Source organism: Heloderma suspectum, chromosome 2 (assembly GCF_057233095.1).
Source record: "Heloderma suspectum isolate Gila_16-S chromosome 2, 16-S_ref, whole genome shotgun sequence".
In the NCBI taxonomy this organism is placed as follows: Eukaryota; Metazoa; Chordata; class Lepidosauria; order Squamata; family Helodermatidae; genus Heloderma; species Heloderma suspectum.
The window spans coordinates 278,077,496-278,093,063 of NC_139459.1; the positions used below are offsets into that span (position 1 = coordinate 278,077,496).

The window sequence follows — 15,568 nt, forward strand, 5'->3', positions numbered from 1 at the left end:
TCATAATTCCCAGGTACCATGATGCTGGCTGGTAATTATGGAAGGGGCAGTTCAACACATCTGGAGGATGCCAAGTTGGGGAAGGCTACCCTTATACACACTGCGTTCTGGAATCAGCCTCTGGGTAGGCGTGGAACCCTTCTGCCCCTGTTCTGGGCAGCCTATCCAGAAGGGTGTCATGGTGGACAGTCTCAAAACGCCTCTGAGAGGTTCAGGTGAACAAGCTGCATTCTCCCCGTTCTTCTCCCGGCATAGGGCAACCAAGGCAGTTTCAGTGCCAAAACCAGGCCTGAAGCCAGATTGAAATGGATTTGGATAATCATGTCATTCCAAAGTGCCTGGAGTTGAACTGTCAACAGGTTTTATTTATTTAGGTGATGCTGCTGTTCATGTAGCTTGGCTCTGTCTGTATGTGATAAAAATGGCTCTACCATATGGTAGCCCATACCACAATGTGTTACTTTAAGCAGATGCAGCTACAGGACAATTGGTTAAAGTGACACCACCTGTCAGGTGAGATTGAGACTCCAACCTGGTTCATGTGTCATGGCCAATTCCTGGGTTGTTTAACCCAGGGAATTGGCAAGGGTGTACGCACTGAATGAGCATGCTGCCTCCCACCCGCTTGCCACTTCTACTTTCAATTAACAACCCAGGAATACCCTGTTCCTGTCTTGTTTTGTGATGTGCAAACGCAGAAACTCTGGATTATTTAGTAGTTAAACAACCCAGAGTTTCTGGGTTCACATGTCACAAAACAACACAGGAAGGGGACGTTCCTGGGTTGTTAATTCAAAGCAGGAGAGAACCAGCACACTTGGTTGATCAGGCACACTCATAACCTATGGTTAACAAAGCATGAGTTGTTTGATTGGGAGAACCGAGTCTCCAGCTCCATAAAACTTAGTCCAATCTCTCTGCTGGCTGTTTCTTCCAGGACCAGACTCTAGCCGAACTTCAGAACAACATGATGCTAGTGAAGCTGGATATGCGGAAGAAAGCAACCTGTATTGCTGAGCAGTATCAAACTGTGCAAAAGCTCCAAGCAGCAGCAACACTGCCCCCACCACCCACTTCTTCCATCAAAAAACGGTTCTGTGCCAACAACGAAAATATGCAGCCCAGAAGTCAGCCTCCTGTCAAGAAGCCTTTCTTGCACAACTTCCTGACTCGCTCCACAGCCCGGCCTGCTACAACGGCAGAGAGCCCCTACACTCGTATCTTACGAGCCCGGGGGTCTCCAGCATTCAAACCCATGACCTTTGGCAAAAAACACTGAATGCTTTTGTGTTGTAGGGTGGCAGCTGGGCATTAGCAACCAGCTGCTGCCTTTAAATGTAAATGGTTGGATCCAGGCTTAGTCCTACTCAGAGCAGACCCATTACGTTAGGTCTCATTGATTTCAATGGGTCCGCTCTGAGTTAAAAGTCTGGATCCAACCCACTGTATATACATTATTTTGTCCCTGGTGTGTTAAGGCCTAAGGTTACTGTAAATCTTTGGCTTCCCAAAGATGGTTACTATGCATGCCCTTGGTTTCTTTCAGGCCAGCTGCTACTCCACTGTATATGTAACCTGAATTTATAGTCCTTGTCTATTTTATTTTTCAAACTGCTTGTGTTCCTGCATGCTGACTGTATTAAATACATAATGTATCTTATGTTTCTTGTTTCTAAAATGGGAGAAACTGGCTTGTTATCCATTTTTTAAGTAAAAGTCATACCATTGTTAATCTGTCTCAAACAATGGCCTGGTTTAAATGTAACAACCCATAGGTTTTTTAACCCATGTGGTGTTGGAAGTGAGGATGCTGCTTCCTTCATCCTTTCCTCTTCATTTCCAGTTTTGTAAACAACACAGGAAGGTCCTGCGTGAACCCAGTTTTAAACCCATGGGTTTGTTGAGTTAAAACGCTCACTTGTTTCCCCCTCAATAACCCAGGAACAAGGTATTCCTGTATTTAGAAAAGCGTAAATAAAGCAGAAGCAGTGGGAGGGAGTGTGCTTGTTCGCATGTGGCCCTGACTAACTATGGGTTGTTTAACCTACAGTTAGTGATGTATGAACCAGTTCTATAAGTCTTTTAATTGCACAAGCACACTCTGTTCTGACCACTGCTTGTTCTACTCCAGTGCTACTGCCAATTCACTCCAGCAAATCCAGTAGATTTATAGAGGAAATTGTTTCCTTGCATACCGTGAAGCATGGACTGCTGAGACCTGATAGAGTGTACCCTCCCCCTCCACTTTGGGCCCTAGTAAGTTGCACTGATTTATAAATTCTTTATGGAGCCAACTATGAGCACTGCTAATATGAACAATTTTGAATTTTTCTAGAATGTGGCTTGCCAAGAAGGAAGATTTCCATCTCTTGCAAAGCCTGGCTGAAGGCTGTTAGCTTACTTAAAAACACAAGTTATACTTCTGGACAGTCAATCTGTTCCAATCAATGCTTGGTTTGGACTGATTCTGGATGGTAGTAAAAGGTGGGAGTTTTTAAAAAATATCTTCTGTAGTATAAAGTGCAGGACAAAAGCTGATATTACACACAGACTTAAGATACTAAGAACCAGAATTGTTAATAGTTCATCAAATAATCTGTATGACTACATTTCCTGACACACACATTTCCCATATTATCCTAGAGAGTTATTAGCAGGTGGCACATAGATTTGCTGCCTCTGCAATTCAAGACTATAGCAGTTGTGGTTCTCTACTCAATTATGCTTTTGCAGCACTGCCTTCCAAACTGCCTTTTAAAGGATGGCATCAATTTAGAAAATAGTACAAGTTACAGGCACTCCTCATACCAAATGTCTACCACAGGCAGTGGGCAACATGTAGGCCCAAACATCTGGAGAGCCACAGGTTGTCCAGCCCTGGTTTACCATTTCTCCAACTTGTAAAAGATCATTCTACATGGAGGCAGGATCCTTTCACAGAAGATAGTTGGGTTTTGCTTCAGTTTCCATGAATGCTACAGACTAAACATCCAGATATGAATACAGAGTATAGACTAGTATGGAATGTTTTCATTTTGATTGCGTTAACATGACACTGTTTTAGAGAACAGTTTTTATTCTGTAAGATTACATGCGATCATTATGCATGAATCATGTTTCAAACTCTACATCCCTTGGCTTTCAGTGATGAATACGTCTAACACTTGAGGCAGGTTGGGTGGCAGAGTAGGTAGAGTGCTGGGCTTAGAGCTGGGAGAGCTGGGCTCAAATTCCCGCTCAAGATGCAGCCCATTAATCATGAGCCAATCTCTGATTAACCTACCTCAGAGGGTTGTTGTGATGATAAATGGGGGGGGGCCTCTTCCTACCACCCTAAAGTCATTGGAGGAAGGGTAAGATAAAATTAACAAAATATGAATACTGCAGCTCATCATCTCTGCTGTACAAGGGAAGCTAGCATTCTAAGTTTTACTGAAATAAGCAACTAGGAGATGTGCAGGTAAAAACAATTTAATGATGGAAGTAGAAGTGCTTAAACATAGAAAATGAGTCCCCATTCTACTTCCCTGAGTTCTTACACTGTTGGCTTATGCTATACCATTGATGTTCTACTTTATCACACTTAAGATTGATCACAACCATAATTTTAAGCTACAAGATCATATTCAGTGTTTCAACTGTGCATCCAAATAGGTCACCAATTTACAACACACGAGCTCCTAGTTCAAAGAACTGAACAAGAATTTCTCCTAAGGAACAGTTCTTATTCCTGAGCAACAAAAAACTAATAAAGGTGCTTTGCACCTCCTTTCAAGAAGTAATCTTTGTTCATAGAGCCAGTACATATGGAAAAGCAAAGACAACCCTACATTGTTGGCTTAAACACAGATGGTATTCCGATCACCACTCTGTTACCAGGCTACACAACAGCATCAACTATTGCTTTGACGGAGCATTACACTGAATTAGATGGGGTGGGGTAACCCCTAGTAATCCATGCCTCTGTATTTTTGCTAAAACAGTGTATTTCCTGTGCTACTTGCACTAGTTCCTTTTATCAGCCAGTTAATCCAAGGCAGCTGTTCTGCTTAAGGAGTAACAAAGAGCAAAAGGATGAGGGACCAGTAGCTGAAGGACATTCCCTTCCATCTCCATTAAGACCATGGCATGGTTTTGTCTTCTAGCATGCTTTCTAGATGACACACTGGCAACCTTCATGTTATGATGCACTGGAAAAAGGAATGTAGTGAAGAGACAAAAGGCAGAAATTAGTTCCAAAAATGTTGCTGTACAGAAAGAGGCCTTCTCTTCTTACACTGACACCATACTAGTAAGAGAAGATGGATGAAGATTAGAGTGGATTCAGCTCACTCAATACACAGTCTGAGCCATTAACCTTTGACAAGTGCAATACAATAGCTATGCCCAAGAATGAATTATCAACATTCAGCCCGCCAAAGAAGGCAGCACTGAGTACAGAACCCTCCCTAGGGTGGCACTATTAAAAGGAAAAATCCAGGCTCCAACTGGGTTACCTTTCAGCTCAGACCAGCTTAGAAGCAGACATAGTTTAAGGTGTAATATTAGACAAGTTCAGTGGTGACACACGGCGTGTTGGAGTGTTGTTAGCAGATAATGAAGAAGGAAGTAAGAAGGGCGTAGCAATTTCTGCGGACGTTGTCTCCCCTTGATTTCGTAACTGTAAGATTTGCCGCAAGAGCGCCTTTCCTTCTTCTCTTGTCTGGAGGAGAAAGCAAGCTACATTAGAAAGAGCAAAAACAGTGACCTGGTTTGCACTGTTTAATTCATGGGTTGTTGGAGCTGCATGGGAGCGAGCATGCTGACTTGTGACCACTCGCCACTTCCACTTCGTTTCCGGAATGCAAAACCCCCCAGGAACCCATTCCTGGATTATTTGCTACAATGTCTGAACCCAGAACTCTGGGCTATTGAGAAACAACCCAGAGTTTCAACCCAACAACAAACCATGGGTTAAAACTCTGAGTTGTTTCGCCCTCAATGTCCCAGAGTGCTGGGTTCAGACTCTGCAGCAAGCCCAGGAATGGGGCGTTCCTGGATTGTTTTTTAAACCGGAAACAAAGTAGAAGTGGTGAGCAGTCACAAGGCAGCTAGCTCACTTGCTCCCACATGGCCTCGACAACCCATGGGTTGTTGTTCCATGTGAATAGGGTCAGCATGATGATAACTAGAAACAGCTGACATGCAGAATTGCAGCCAAATCTGTTGTGTAATGTAACATTTCCCCCAACAAAAAGGTCTATTTGGAGCAGTGAAAAGCAATAACTATCATGATCATAGCTTGTGAGGGTTTTTTTTTAAGTGTTCAATTGAGAAACTGCTTGAGGGTACAAATTAATGACTGAACTTCGTAAAAAAAATCCTGTCTGCCCTAGGGCCTCTCAAAATGGCATTAGTGGGTTGTTGTTTTTTTTTACTATCTCAAGCTAAGGTGGTAGATTTGTCAAACCATTTTTATATGTAAGCTGCAGTAGCTTGGAGTATATCACCCTGAGGATGCCCCCAGTGAAAAATATAACTTCTGCCCTAACCACACATGAATGGAGTCTGCATACATCACTGACAGTGGCCTTCGAGGTGGTGGCAACCCCCACTGCAGGTAGTAGTATGAAGTAGGCATTAGACCCCAGTGAGAGTCTGATGATGCAATGGCTACTCACATCATTGAACGCACAGCATTTCTGGGCACAGGCTGAGGCTTCATCCCAGAGTTTACACTTGAAGTAGTACTGAGCCAGGTAGCGAAAGGCGGTGCTCACTTCCAGGTGCTCCACTATTTCCTAGAATAGGATAAAAGGTATTTAGGATTTGGCTGTATATCCTTTTCTTTCAACTCCTAATGTCACATGGAACTGACTCACCCCACAGGAATAGATATCTTGGATATATTTGATGTAACACTGAGCAGCCTGCTCTGATTCATTCAGCTGTTCATGAAGCCTGGGAAAGAACAAATAAGATTAAAGGATGTCTTTGGCCGAAAAATACTATGAAGACAACAAGAGCAGGAAGTACCTATTATCCACTACAAGCTTTGAGTATGGAGCTGATGGTACCTTCCAAACTTTAAAATTTATTATCAGGCAGAAGTTAGCCCATGGAGTATATCACACATGGATGGCATTTACAAGGCAAAAAGCCATAAGCAAAGCCTTAATGCCTGTGTCTGCCACTCAGGCATTTCCAAGGGTCACTTTCTTAACACTAGACAAATGTCCCATGTTGATATTACTGCTGGCCTATTGAGAAAGCTTAGGACAACTGGAAGCAGTAAAAACATTATCCATTACTCACTTCGCTAGTTTCACCAGTGCCATTTTTTCTACATCTCCTACTGCATATGCTCGCCAATAACACTGTCAAGAAAGAATAGTCAAACAAATGTGAAGTGTATAGTCCAGGATCTGGGGCAAAATGCACACCCATTAACTGCTGCCCCCTGCAACAGAAGTGGACGAATACAAAAAAAAAAAAATCAGAGATGCAAGAATTGTTTAGGAGTTGTAATTCCAACAAAACTAGGTTCAAGCATTAGGTGACAACCTCCTTTTTGGAAGAGAATTAGGACTGCAAACAACAAGAACGCTATTTGAAGGGCTGATCCCCTTTATTATACTGAGCCCATGGAAGTTAATGGACAAACATGAAAAAGAATTCTTTCCCTTCCAGAAAATACTCAGGTTTTGGCATCCTTCCCCAATACCTATTGTCCAATCATATAAACTACATTCACCAGCCCATTCTCAAAAGATGATGCATGGAAAGAGGCAACTTAAAATGTTTCTGATACAACAATCTAACTGAAACATTTGTAATTATCTGGTTCATGTTGTTAGCCCAGAAGCTCCTCCACTACAAACCCAAGCTTCCACGTACCTTTTTGGCTTCAACTAGCTGATTTAATTTCTCATAACATTCTCCAAGTGCAACCAACATACGGGAATCATTGGGTCTGTGAAAAACACAAAACAGTCAACAAGCTGACAAAAAGACCCAACTCACTCAGAATTCAAAAGCCATCTTAAATCCATTGAACACTAAGCCTCACCCCTGCACCCAACAGTACACCAAAGTAACATTCTAGAATTTGGCATTTTGGTTCTACATTCAGCTCTTAGCATAATCAGTTCTAGTTTCAAAACTTTATTTCAAATTTTGATCCCCCCCCCCCCCCCCGAACCAGAGGGAGGGCAAGCTCTGACAGCAATGAGGAGGAAGCTATATGAAGTGTCAAAGTCTCATTGCTTTTTGCAATAATCATGATCAGATTCTTTTAAAATGACAGTTGCAATCCTCTAACTGTGGGAAATCCACCAGAGACTGCACTGAAATGCAAGATTTCATCATTTGCAGACAGCCATAGCAATGCACTATTTTTTTTAAAATGGATGCCTTCAAATGAATAGCTTAAGGGTGCAATCCTATGCATGTTTAGATAGAAAGAAGTCCTACAACTCCCAACACTCCCCAGCCAGCATGGACTTCAGACAGAAAAAATGACTTTTTCTGTCTAAACACGCATAAGATTGCACCCTACTTCATTTATAGCAATTTGACTCTACCCACTGATAATGACAGCTGGTAAAAGAATTAGAAGCAGCAACAGGGATACCTACCCTACGCTGGTAGGTTTACCTGAGTTGATGGGCTCGTCGATAATAATAGAGGCAGTAAAACGGCATCTTGAGGATTTCATAAGTTTGCCCCAGTCCATACCATGCTCTGTAGTCTCTTTTATTCACTTCTATGGCATGTCTATCAGAAGGGGAGGGAAATACAGGAATACTTTGAGGGCATAAAGGCATATAATACAAATGGAGACGAGAGACGCTCCTAGAGGATCGTAATAATTTGCTTTGGTAAAAAACAGTGGACAGGCACAAGCAGCAGGTGTGTGCGTGTGCACGTGTGTGTGTGTGTGTGTGAGAGAGAGAGAGAGAGAGAGAGAGAGCGAGCGCCAGAATGAATGAATATGGAAGAAGGATCTTGTTAAAGCACTCCCCACCCTAAGCAGAATCCAAAGCTAAACCCTCATTTTGGAAGGCACCTGTACACACACCTGTATGCCTGAATAGCTGCTGATGTGTTTTTCATCTCCATGTATTCATGCCCCATGAGGGTCCATGCTCCAAGATACCGAGGATTCAGCTTCAGTGCTCTTTGGAAGTAGAGTGCTGCTTTCTCATGCTGAGAGCGCAAACTATAGTAATTGCCTAAGGAAAAAGAAAATGGTCAGTGAGCAAAAGGTAACCTAAGACTGGGAAACAACAGCTCTAACTAACAGTATCTCCTGTGAAAAACGATCACACAATTCCCGCCAATCCCTCTTCAGACAAGCGGGAAGGAAGGTCTCTCACCAATTACACAGCAGGTCTCAACACGGTACTTGTCAATCTCACATAGGTTGTGGGCCAAATAGCTCAATTCAGGCTTCATACCCTAGTGTGATCAAGGAAGGTCATGAGGACAAGGATGAGGAAAAAGAGCTGGGGAATTAGAAACATACTCTTGAAAGAACATTGCATGTGGAAAGCAGGTGGAACACCATTTCAAGCATCAAGTTCAGTCATTGGATTGTCTAACTAGGATATTCCAATAAGAAACAGAAATCTGTGTTTTGTTCGTTTAGACTCTGGATTTGACCCACAAGCCCTTCGAAAGTGCCACCAAAAGGAGGTCTAGTGATACACCTTTACTGCCTGCTCCCTCTGGATGATCAAATCAACAGGGGCACAAGCATCAAACAGAAATTACAGTAAAAACCACTATTTGATCCCTTAAAAACTATTACTAGAAATAAGCAATTCAATCATACTCCCCTGTGTTATTACTTACTCCTGAAGAAAAATGGCAAAAAGACAGTACTGTGATTTGGGATGTTGGGAAGTCATTAGCAATAAGAGTTATCAAACACTTCTGGCAATTTCTTTCAACATCCAGTGACGTAACAAGCTAGTTCCGGGCAGCTCAGTATTTGTCTCCATATATTAAATGTTGAATGGTTCTGTTTGCCCCTATACTCTCTCTTTGTTAATCCATTACTTCATTATACCGGACAGGCTAAGATGTAGCTGCTTCTGCCTAACTCCTCATTCTTATGCCTTTGGATTGCACCGTAATTCTTTGGATTACGGTGCAATCCAAAGCACACCAGTACTAGGGAGAAAGTCCCATTGAATTCAGTGGGACTGATTTTTGAGAAAACATGCTTAAGATTATGCTGTTAGTGCTCTGCATGTATTTAATATTCTAGAGATTTAGACAGACAGATTCTGTACATACATTGTAGGACTGTGGGTAACTGGGCTGATATGATGCATTTTAGTAGGATATGGTTGAGAAAGACATACTCACTCTGACATAGAGCAGATTAGAGAAAGTGTCCATATTTTCAATTCTGTAAGGGTCTTGTTTTCTTAGTTCATTGAAGATGGACAGAGCTTTATCAATATCTGAAGAAAAACCCAGATGCTACAATAAGCAAGGTAGGGAACAAAACAAGAGATCAACCAAGCCTGAAAGGACTCACTGACCTCGGATATTGTGATAGGCCACTGCAATCTGGGAGATAATGTAGGTGCTCTTGGAAAATCCAGCATCAATAAGACTCTGATACTTCTGCAAGGCCTCCTCTATCAGCTGCAGCTCTGTGTAGATATGTGCCAGGAAGAACTCCTTCATCCAGGTATCTGGCAAGGACAGGAACTTCAGCTGGCAGCAATCATCAAACAAAAGAGGGATACACTTAGAGAAGGAGTCTAAAGCAGCCCTCAATAACTGCAGGAAAGGATAGAACATGGCACCAACTCTCTCCAACCACTCACTTGAATGGATGTTCAGAAAGCATTAACATGAACATCCCCAAGTTCTATTCAACTACTTAAGATTTGCCAGCTGAACTGAAGTGCTTCTGAATCAGTAAGGCAACCAAGTATAATATCACCTCCAGAGCAGTCAATCGTTCATGGCATAAACAGTACGATAAAGCAAGGACTGGGACTGAAATTAATACCCACCAACTGAGAATCCCACAAATTACCATTTCTTTGTCTGTGATCAAGTTACAAAGCTCCAGCCAGGCCCCCCAGTGCAATGGCAAAACATGGGTAGCTTCAACAAACACATCAATGGCCTCTTTCACTAGATCCAGCTTTCGCAACACAACTCCGTACCTGATGGGATGCAGAGAAAAAGAGAAACACTACAAGGGCAAGAGTTTATGCCATCACCATGGCCCAATCTGACACTTTGGCCAGGTTCACACATTACAGTAAGCAGGAACTGCTGAGAATTCTGGCTCATCTTTTATGAGCAGCATACTCGGACATGCTGCCCAATAGTTCCCGCTTTGCTCATCCTGCCAGCAGAAGTGGAAACCTCCAGCACTGACCTATTTAGCATTATCTCCAAACTGGGATGCCTGGCATGTCACTCCCAAACAAGACAGGGATCAGAAGCCAAGAACAAACCTTGGCTTCAGATTCCAGTTTGTTAGAACAACAAGCCAGGAATGCTGAAACAAATGCAATGCTAAACAAGCCAGCGCTGGAAGTTTCCTGATTTGTTTAGCTGATCCTGCTGGCAAGGGAAGCCAAGCGGGTGTGATTGGGAAGCCTGCGCCAGGACACCGCATGTTACCAAACGCAAGAATTCACAGCAATTCTGTCTTATCATTACATGTGAACGGAACAACATGCACCCAAATGAAAAAAAGCCCTACTCTTTCCACAATAAGAGCTTCAGAGCTGGATGCAAACACATGACTATTCCCTCCATCACATATCAGTTAATCTCTTAGAAACTTACAGATAAAGGCCAAATCCATCCAGCTCACGGGCTTTGTGTTTCTTGCTAAGCTCTACCCGTAACTCTCTTAGAACTTCATTCTTCACCTGTCCCTTCTCTAAAGGACCTGTAAAGAGAGAAACTTGGCTTTAAGTATATTTGTCATCTCTCCCCAACTATCATAAAATCAACATGTGTGTAGCACTGGGTTGTAGTCAATAGACTGAGATCAGAACAAACAGTTAAAGTAACCCAAGACAATCTTCCGCATGCCAAACCATAGACGTCCATTCAGTAATTTCTGCATCCAGCCTGTATGGATGAAGAATACCAGGGGTTCAGGTGAGAAGTTCACATCATACCCAATGGTAGCTAGATCCAATGTATTTTACATTTCAAATCTTTGACGATTTCAGGCATTCAAAATCTCCTCACAAGAATCAAGAACTAAACACATGGATTTGCCCAAATCTACGTGGATCAAATATGATAAAATCTAGTATATAGAGACCCTGTATATACTAGGTTTTATGATACTGGTTTGATATTATAGAGGAATGTGTGTGTATTTAACATAATTCAATTGTAGAGTGACTGCTAGAGGCTAAACTATTTTAAATACAGAAAAATGAACAATGGGGAATGTAACCAGTTTGATATCAATCTGTTCACAGTTTTTTGTAGCCTAAGATACTGCAAATCAAGTGTCAGAAACCAAACTAAGGATAGATTTGTTTTGGGTTCCCTTACCCAGACTGTCCACTGTCTCGTCGTCCTTCTTTTTTTCACCTGACTGCAAACAAAACAAAAACTAATTTTAAGAACAAGCAATTTCATATCATGCTTTGTTCACATATTTGTGGCAAAAGTCTTTCTAGAAGTAGAAAGGAAGAAATCAACTTCACTTTCTAGATTCTGCAGGATTTTTCATGAAGACAAAGCAAAAAACAAAAACAAGGAAAAAAGGCTGCTTCATCCTATTAGCTCACCAGATATCTGGAGTACATATACAGGAAATAGGCCTTCTGGCTCTTGCAGCCCCGGAGAAAGTAAGCAGCTCTGTCATATTCTTTCAGATCAAAGTAAGATTTAGCAAGGGTATAAGCATCTAAATCACAAGCATCTTCCTAAGAAAAAGAGAAAATAATGTTGAATTCCACTGTAAGTAATTCCTGAGACAATTCTTCTTTTGCAAAAAAAGCTTCAAGAAAAGAAGAGAAATTCTCTTCTCGAACATCAGGCTTTCAACTTACCACACTGAGAATTAAAGTACTGGATTGAGAACAGAAGTTAATTGTGTCAGACAAAATTCCCATTTTCCAATAAAGGGGTGGGCAATTTGGTGCTCTCCAGATGTTTTGGCCTACAACTCCCATCTTCCCTAGCCAGCACAGCCAATGATGGGAGGTGTAGAGCAAAACATCTGGAGGGCCACAAGTTGCTAACACCTGAAGATTTGACCTTGTCCGAGAATAGTTAATAGAAAATCAGTTCAGTTTTATGGTATTTTAAGCCCCAGGGATAAGAGATCAAAGGAAAAGGGAGGGATTGAGACCGCATAGTAAAAAAAAAAAAAGAGTCCAAGAAAGAAAACTGCTTGCACAAAAACAGGTTGCTTGACTGATGACTCTCTTCCCCAGCACTGCTACAAAGGTTCCTGTGAGTTAAGAGTCCTTTAATGTCAGGCTTGCACCCAGAGCCCTTCACCACAACTCAAAAGCAAACAATTCAGCTTTAAATAAATATGCATATATATACACATTATAAGCTAACTGTTCACCTTCTTCATCTCTTCCCTAAACAAGTCTACAGTGAATTAGAGTGGTGCAGTGCAATCCTGTATGTGTCTACTCATATGTAAGCCACATATGTAAGTTCATTGAGACTTACTCCCAGGTAATCAAGAATAGGGCTGCTTCCAGAATGGAGGTGGGGTGCGGGGAGAAGCACTATCAATTAGAAGGCATTGTGCAACTCTGCCATCTATTTCTCCTTAACAAATTTTCTGTCGTAAGAAAAAAAAAAACAGAAGCAGCAGTGGGAAAACACAGGAGGGTTACAAGTCAAAGGCATTGTCCACTGGATCCCCCATAAAATTCCATGAATGAGCCACAGCCTTGGCACAATAAGGGCGTAATCTTATCAGGATAGGTGGCCACCTCCAAACTTGGAAGCGACCGCCTATCCAACGCAGGGCAGGAGCAGCGCGGAGGGGATTGTCCCTTCCGCACTTCAGCCGCCCTACATTCATGGCTAGACAGTCGATTTCAGCTGTCTAGCCACAGGAAGTCGAAGTGGGGGGGCGGACGCTGGACAGGAAGCGTCGGAATGGCACTTCCACCCTCCCCACCCCAGCTCGCCCCCAGGAACGCTCTGTGTCACCGCTGTGCACTCCTCTTAGGAGCGTGGAGTGCGGGGCCACTCCACGCTGCCTATGAGGCAACACGGGAGAGGGTGGAGGTTGGTTTTCAGGGAACTGACTTTGGAGCACAGGCTCCGAGGTCAGTTCCCAGGAACCAACCTATCTCATGGCCATCTAGTGGCCATATGATTGAGCCCTAAAAGCCTTATCTGGCAGCACCCTAGTAGCACAGCCTTACAAAGTGATTTGCAAAGCTGAAGTTGTGATTTTTGACAGCCTCAACTGATTTCTGAGTGTTACGAAAACAATTCCTCCTCTTGTCCATACCTCTGTGAGTGCAGGCGCAGGAGGCAGCTCATTTAAGGGCAGAGGGTCCAGGGCAAAAGCCAGCTCTGAGGACCTGCAACAAGAAAGTCCACTGCATCAGAGAAAACACTGCCTGTAGGCAACCTGGCACACAGTAACGGGACAGTGTAAAAGTCGGAACAGAACGGCCCCTTTACATTAAAAAAGCATGCCAAAAATAGTGGCATGTGTTAGAAACACTCGAGAACAGTATTTCAGGATGAAAACGCTTGCAATATTGTATTATTATTAGCCCCATAATGCCCAGAACACATCTGGAACAGAACAGAATGGCCCAGAACAGACACTTCCGAATGAGTGAAATCAACCAAACTCACCAATCACACAACTCCACGGCAGGGATGCAATAAACCACAAGTCCACAGAAACCATGTTCCAATACACGCTCTGGGCCAGTTTTCAGGAATATGGACTATGGCCCAGAATGGCTATTGAAATGTGGTTTCCGTGGAGGTTTTGGAGCATATTGCATCAGCCCCATCTAGTAATGTGTGACTGGTGGGTTTGGTTGATTTGGCTCACTCGGAAGTTGCAGTTCTGGCCTGTTTTGCACAACAAGGACTATGGTCCGTAACAGATACTGAAAGGTGAATTCCGTGGAAGTTTAGGAGCTTATTATATCTGTCCCATCTAGTAGCGTGTGACTGGCAAGTTTGGTTGTTTGGCTCACTTGGAAGATGCCATTCAGGCCTATTTTCCACAATACAGGTTATGGTCCAGAACATGTATCGAAACATAGTTTCTGTGAACGTTCTGTGGCTTATTGCATCCCTGCCATGGAGTTATGTGTGACTGGTGAGTTTGGTTGATTTCACTCATTCGGAAGTGTCTGTTCCAGGCCATTCTGTTCCAGATGTTTCCTGGGCATTATAGGGTCAATAATTATACAATATTGCAAAGGTTTTCATCCTAAAATATTGTTCTTGAGTGTTTCTAACTCAAGAATGCTACTATTTTTGGCATGCTTTTTTTTTTTTAATATAAAGGGGCCGTTCCGTTCCAGCTTTTACATCCTCCCCACAATAACTCATTACATATATACACACACACAGAGACTCCCTGTGCAGTAGAGCCTCACACTGCAGGCAGAGTGCATCCTGATACAACTGGCACAAGTACACCTTGTGCACAAATCCATCATGCTAACATGACGCAACCTTACAAACTAACATCACTGTCTCTTTAAAATATCATAGGTACTGAACTCACTTAAGGCCTGCACAATACTGAGCTGACATAAGGCAGCACCATTACTCCAAAGCAGCCTTCCACAACCTGGAGCGCTCCAGATGTTGCGGATGACAACACTCACCATTCCTGACCATTGCTGGCTGGGGCTGATGGGAGTTGAAGTCCAAAACATCTAGGGGGCATCAGGTTCAGGAAGGCTGCTCAAAGGACTGACAAGATGCATGCACGCAGGCCTCAAGCTGCACGGCCTATTCCTCAGGACCACACACAGCCCCTCCAGTAGCACCCTGCTCCCACTCTGCAGAACCCCCAAAGCAGAGCCAAGAACTTGCAGGGCCCCGCTTCACGCTGCCCCGGCCTCACCATTTCCCACTATGCTGCAGGCCGCGTTCTCGGCTCCGCTCCGCCACGTCCAGCAGCTGCTTCTTAATCTCACGCAGGTCAGAAAAATCCGCACTCGCAAAGCCTGCCGCAGCTGCACTCGCCGCCGCCATCTTCCCAGCGTCACCCACTCCGGCCAACCAGAGCCTCGACTCGCTCCTCGGAGCGCGCGCGACGGAGAGCTAAGTTCCTATTGGATGACGCCCCTTGGTTCTTCCTGCGCTCCCCGACTAATGAAAGCAGGAGGAACAGAACTCGTGAACGGTGATTGGTTGAGGGATGACAGCGCTGAGGAAGGGAGGAGGAGCACCGAGTGTGAGAAATGCCCTTTCTGTTTTGCTCCCTCCTGTAGAATGGCCCGGGGGGCGGGGCTTGCGCTTAGCCCTGTGCTGCTTAGGCGGGGCGGCTGGGAAGAGGAGCATCCTCCCTCTGGAGCTACCCGGGCGCAAGGCCAGGAGTTCGCATTTGTAAAGCACGAATACG

General features: G+C 43.6%; 2 protein-coding genes across 9 annotated transcripts in view; one reads left to right on the top strand and one right to left on the bottom strand.

Moving 5' to 3' along the window:
• Positions 1–1,803, top strand: part of KIF20A (kinesin family member 20A) — a 20,411-nt gene extending 18,608 nt beyond the window's left edge. Inside the window, exon 19 of the mRNA XM_084839473.1 lies at positions 938–1,803. Within this exon, the coding sequence (XP_084695599.1) occupies positions 938–1,279 (342 nt within the window). The 3' untranslated portion in view covers positions 1,280–1,803. The remainder of the gene's footprint in view (positions 1–937) is intronic.
• CDC23 (cell division cycle 23) overlaps positions 1–15,219 on the bottom strand; it is a 24,912-nt gene extending 9,693 nt beyond the window's left edge. For 3 of the 8 annotated variants that reach the window (XM_084839477.1, XM_084839476.1, XM_084839478.1), the window contains exons 1-16: positions 15,068–15,219; positions 13,475–13,547; positions 11,775–11,912; positions 11,536–11,578; positions 10,807–10,912; positions 10,040–10,172; positions 9,534–9,711; positions 9,355–9,452; positions 8,358–8,439; positions 8,060–8,213; positions 7,636–7,755; positions 6,877–6,952; positions 6,295–6,356; positions 5,862–5,940; positions 5,661–5,780; positions 4,497–4,702 (exon numbers count right to left, since the gene is read on the bottom strand). In XM_084839477.1, coding sequence (XP_084695603.1) covers positions 4,532–4,702; positions 5,661–5,780; positions 5,862–5,940; positions 6,295–6,356; positions 6,877–6,952; positions 7,636–7,755; positions 8,060–8,213; positions 8,358–8,439; positions 9,355–9,452; positions 9,534–9,711; positions 10,040–10,172; positions 10,807–10,912; positions 11,536–11,578; positions 11,775–11,912; positions 13,475–13,547; positions 15,068–15,198 — 1,764 coding nt within the window. In that variant the 5' untranslated portion in view covers positions 15,199–15,219 and the 3' untranslated portion in view covers positions 4,497–4,531. Of the gene's footprint in view, positions 1–2,554; positions 4,703–5,660; positions 5,781–5,861; positions 5,941–6,294; positions 6,357–6,876; positions 6,953–7,635; positions 7,756–8,059; positions 8,214–8,357; positions 8,440–9,354; positions 9,453–9,533; positions 9,712–10,039; positions 10,173–10,806; positions 10,913–11,535; positions 11,579–11,774; positions 11,913–12,675; positions 12,791–13,474; positions 13,548–15,067 lie in introns of those variants that run through there. The other 5 variants (XM_084839481.1, XM_084839475.1, XM_084839479.1 and 2 more) reach the window with 5 other exon arrangements.
• Between the last annotated feature and the right edge of the window lie 349 nt (positions 15,220–15,568).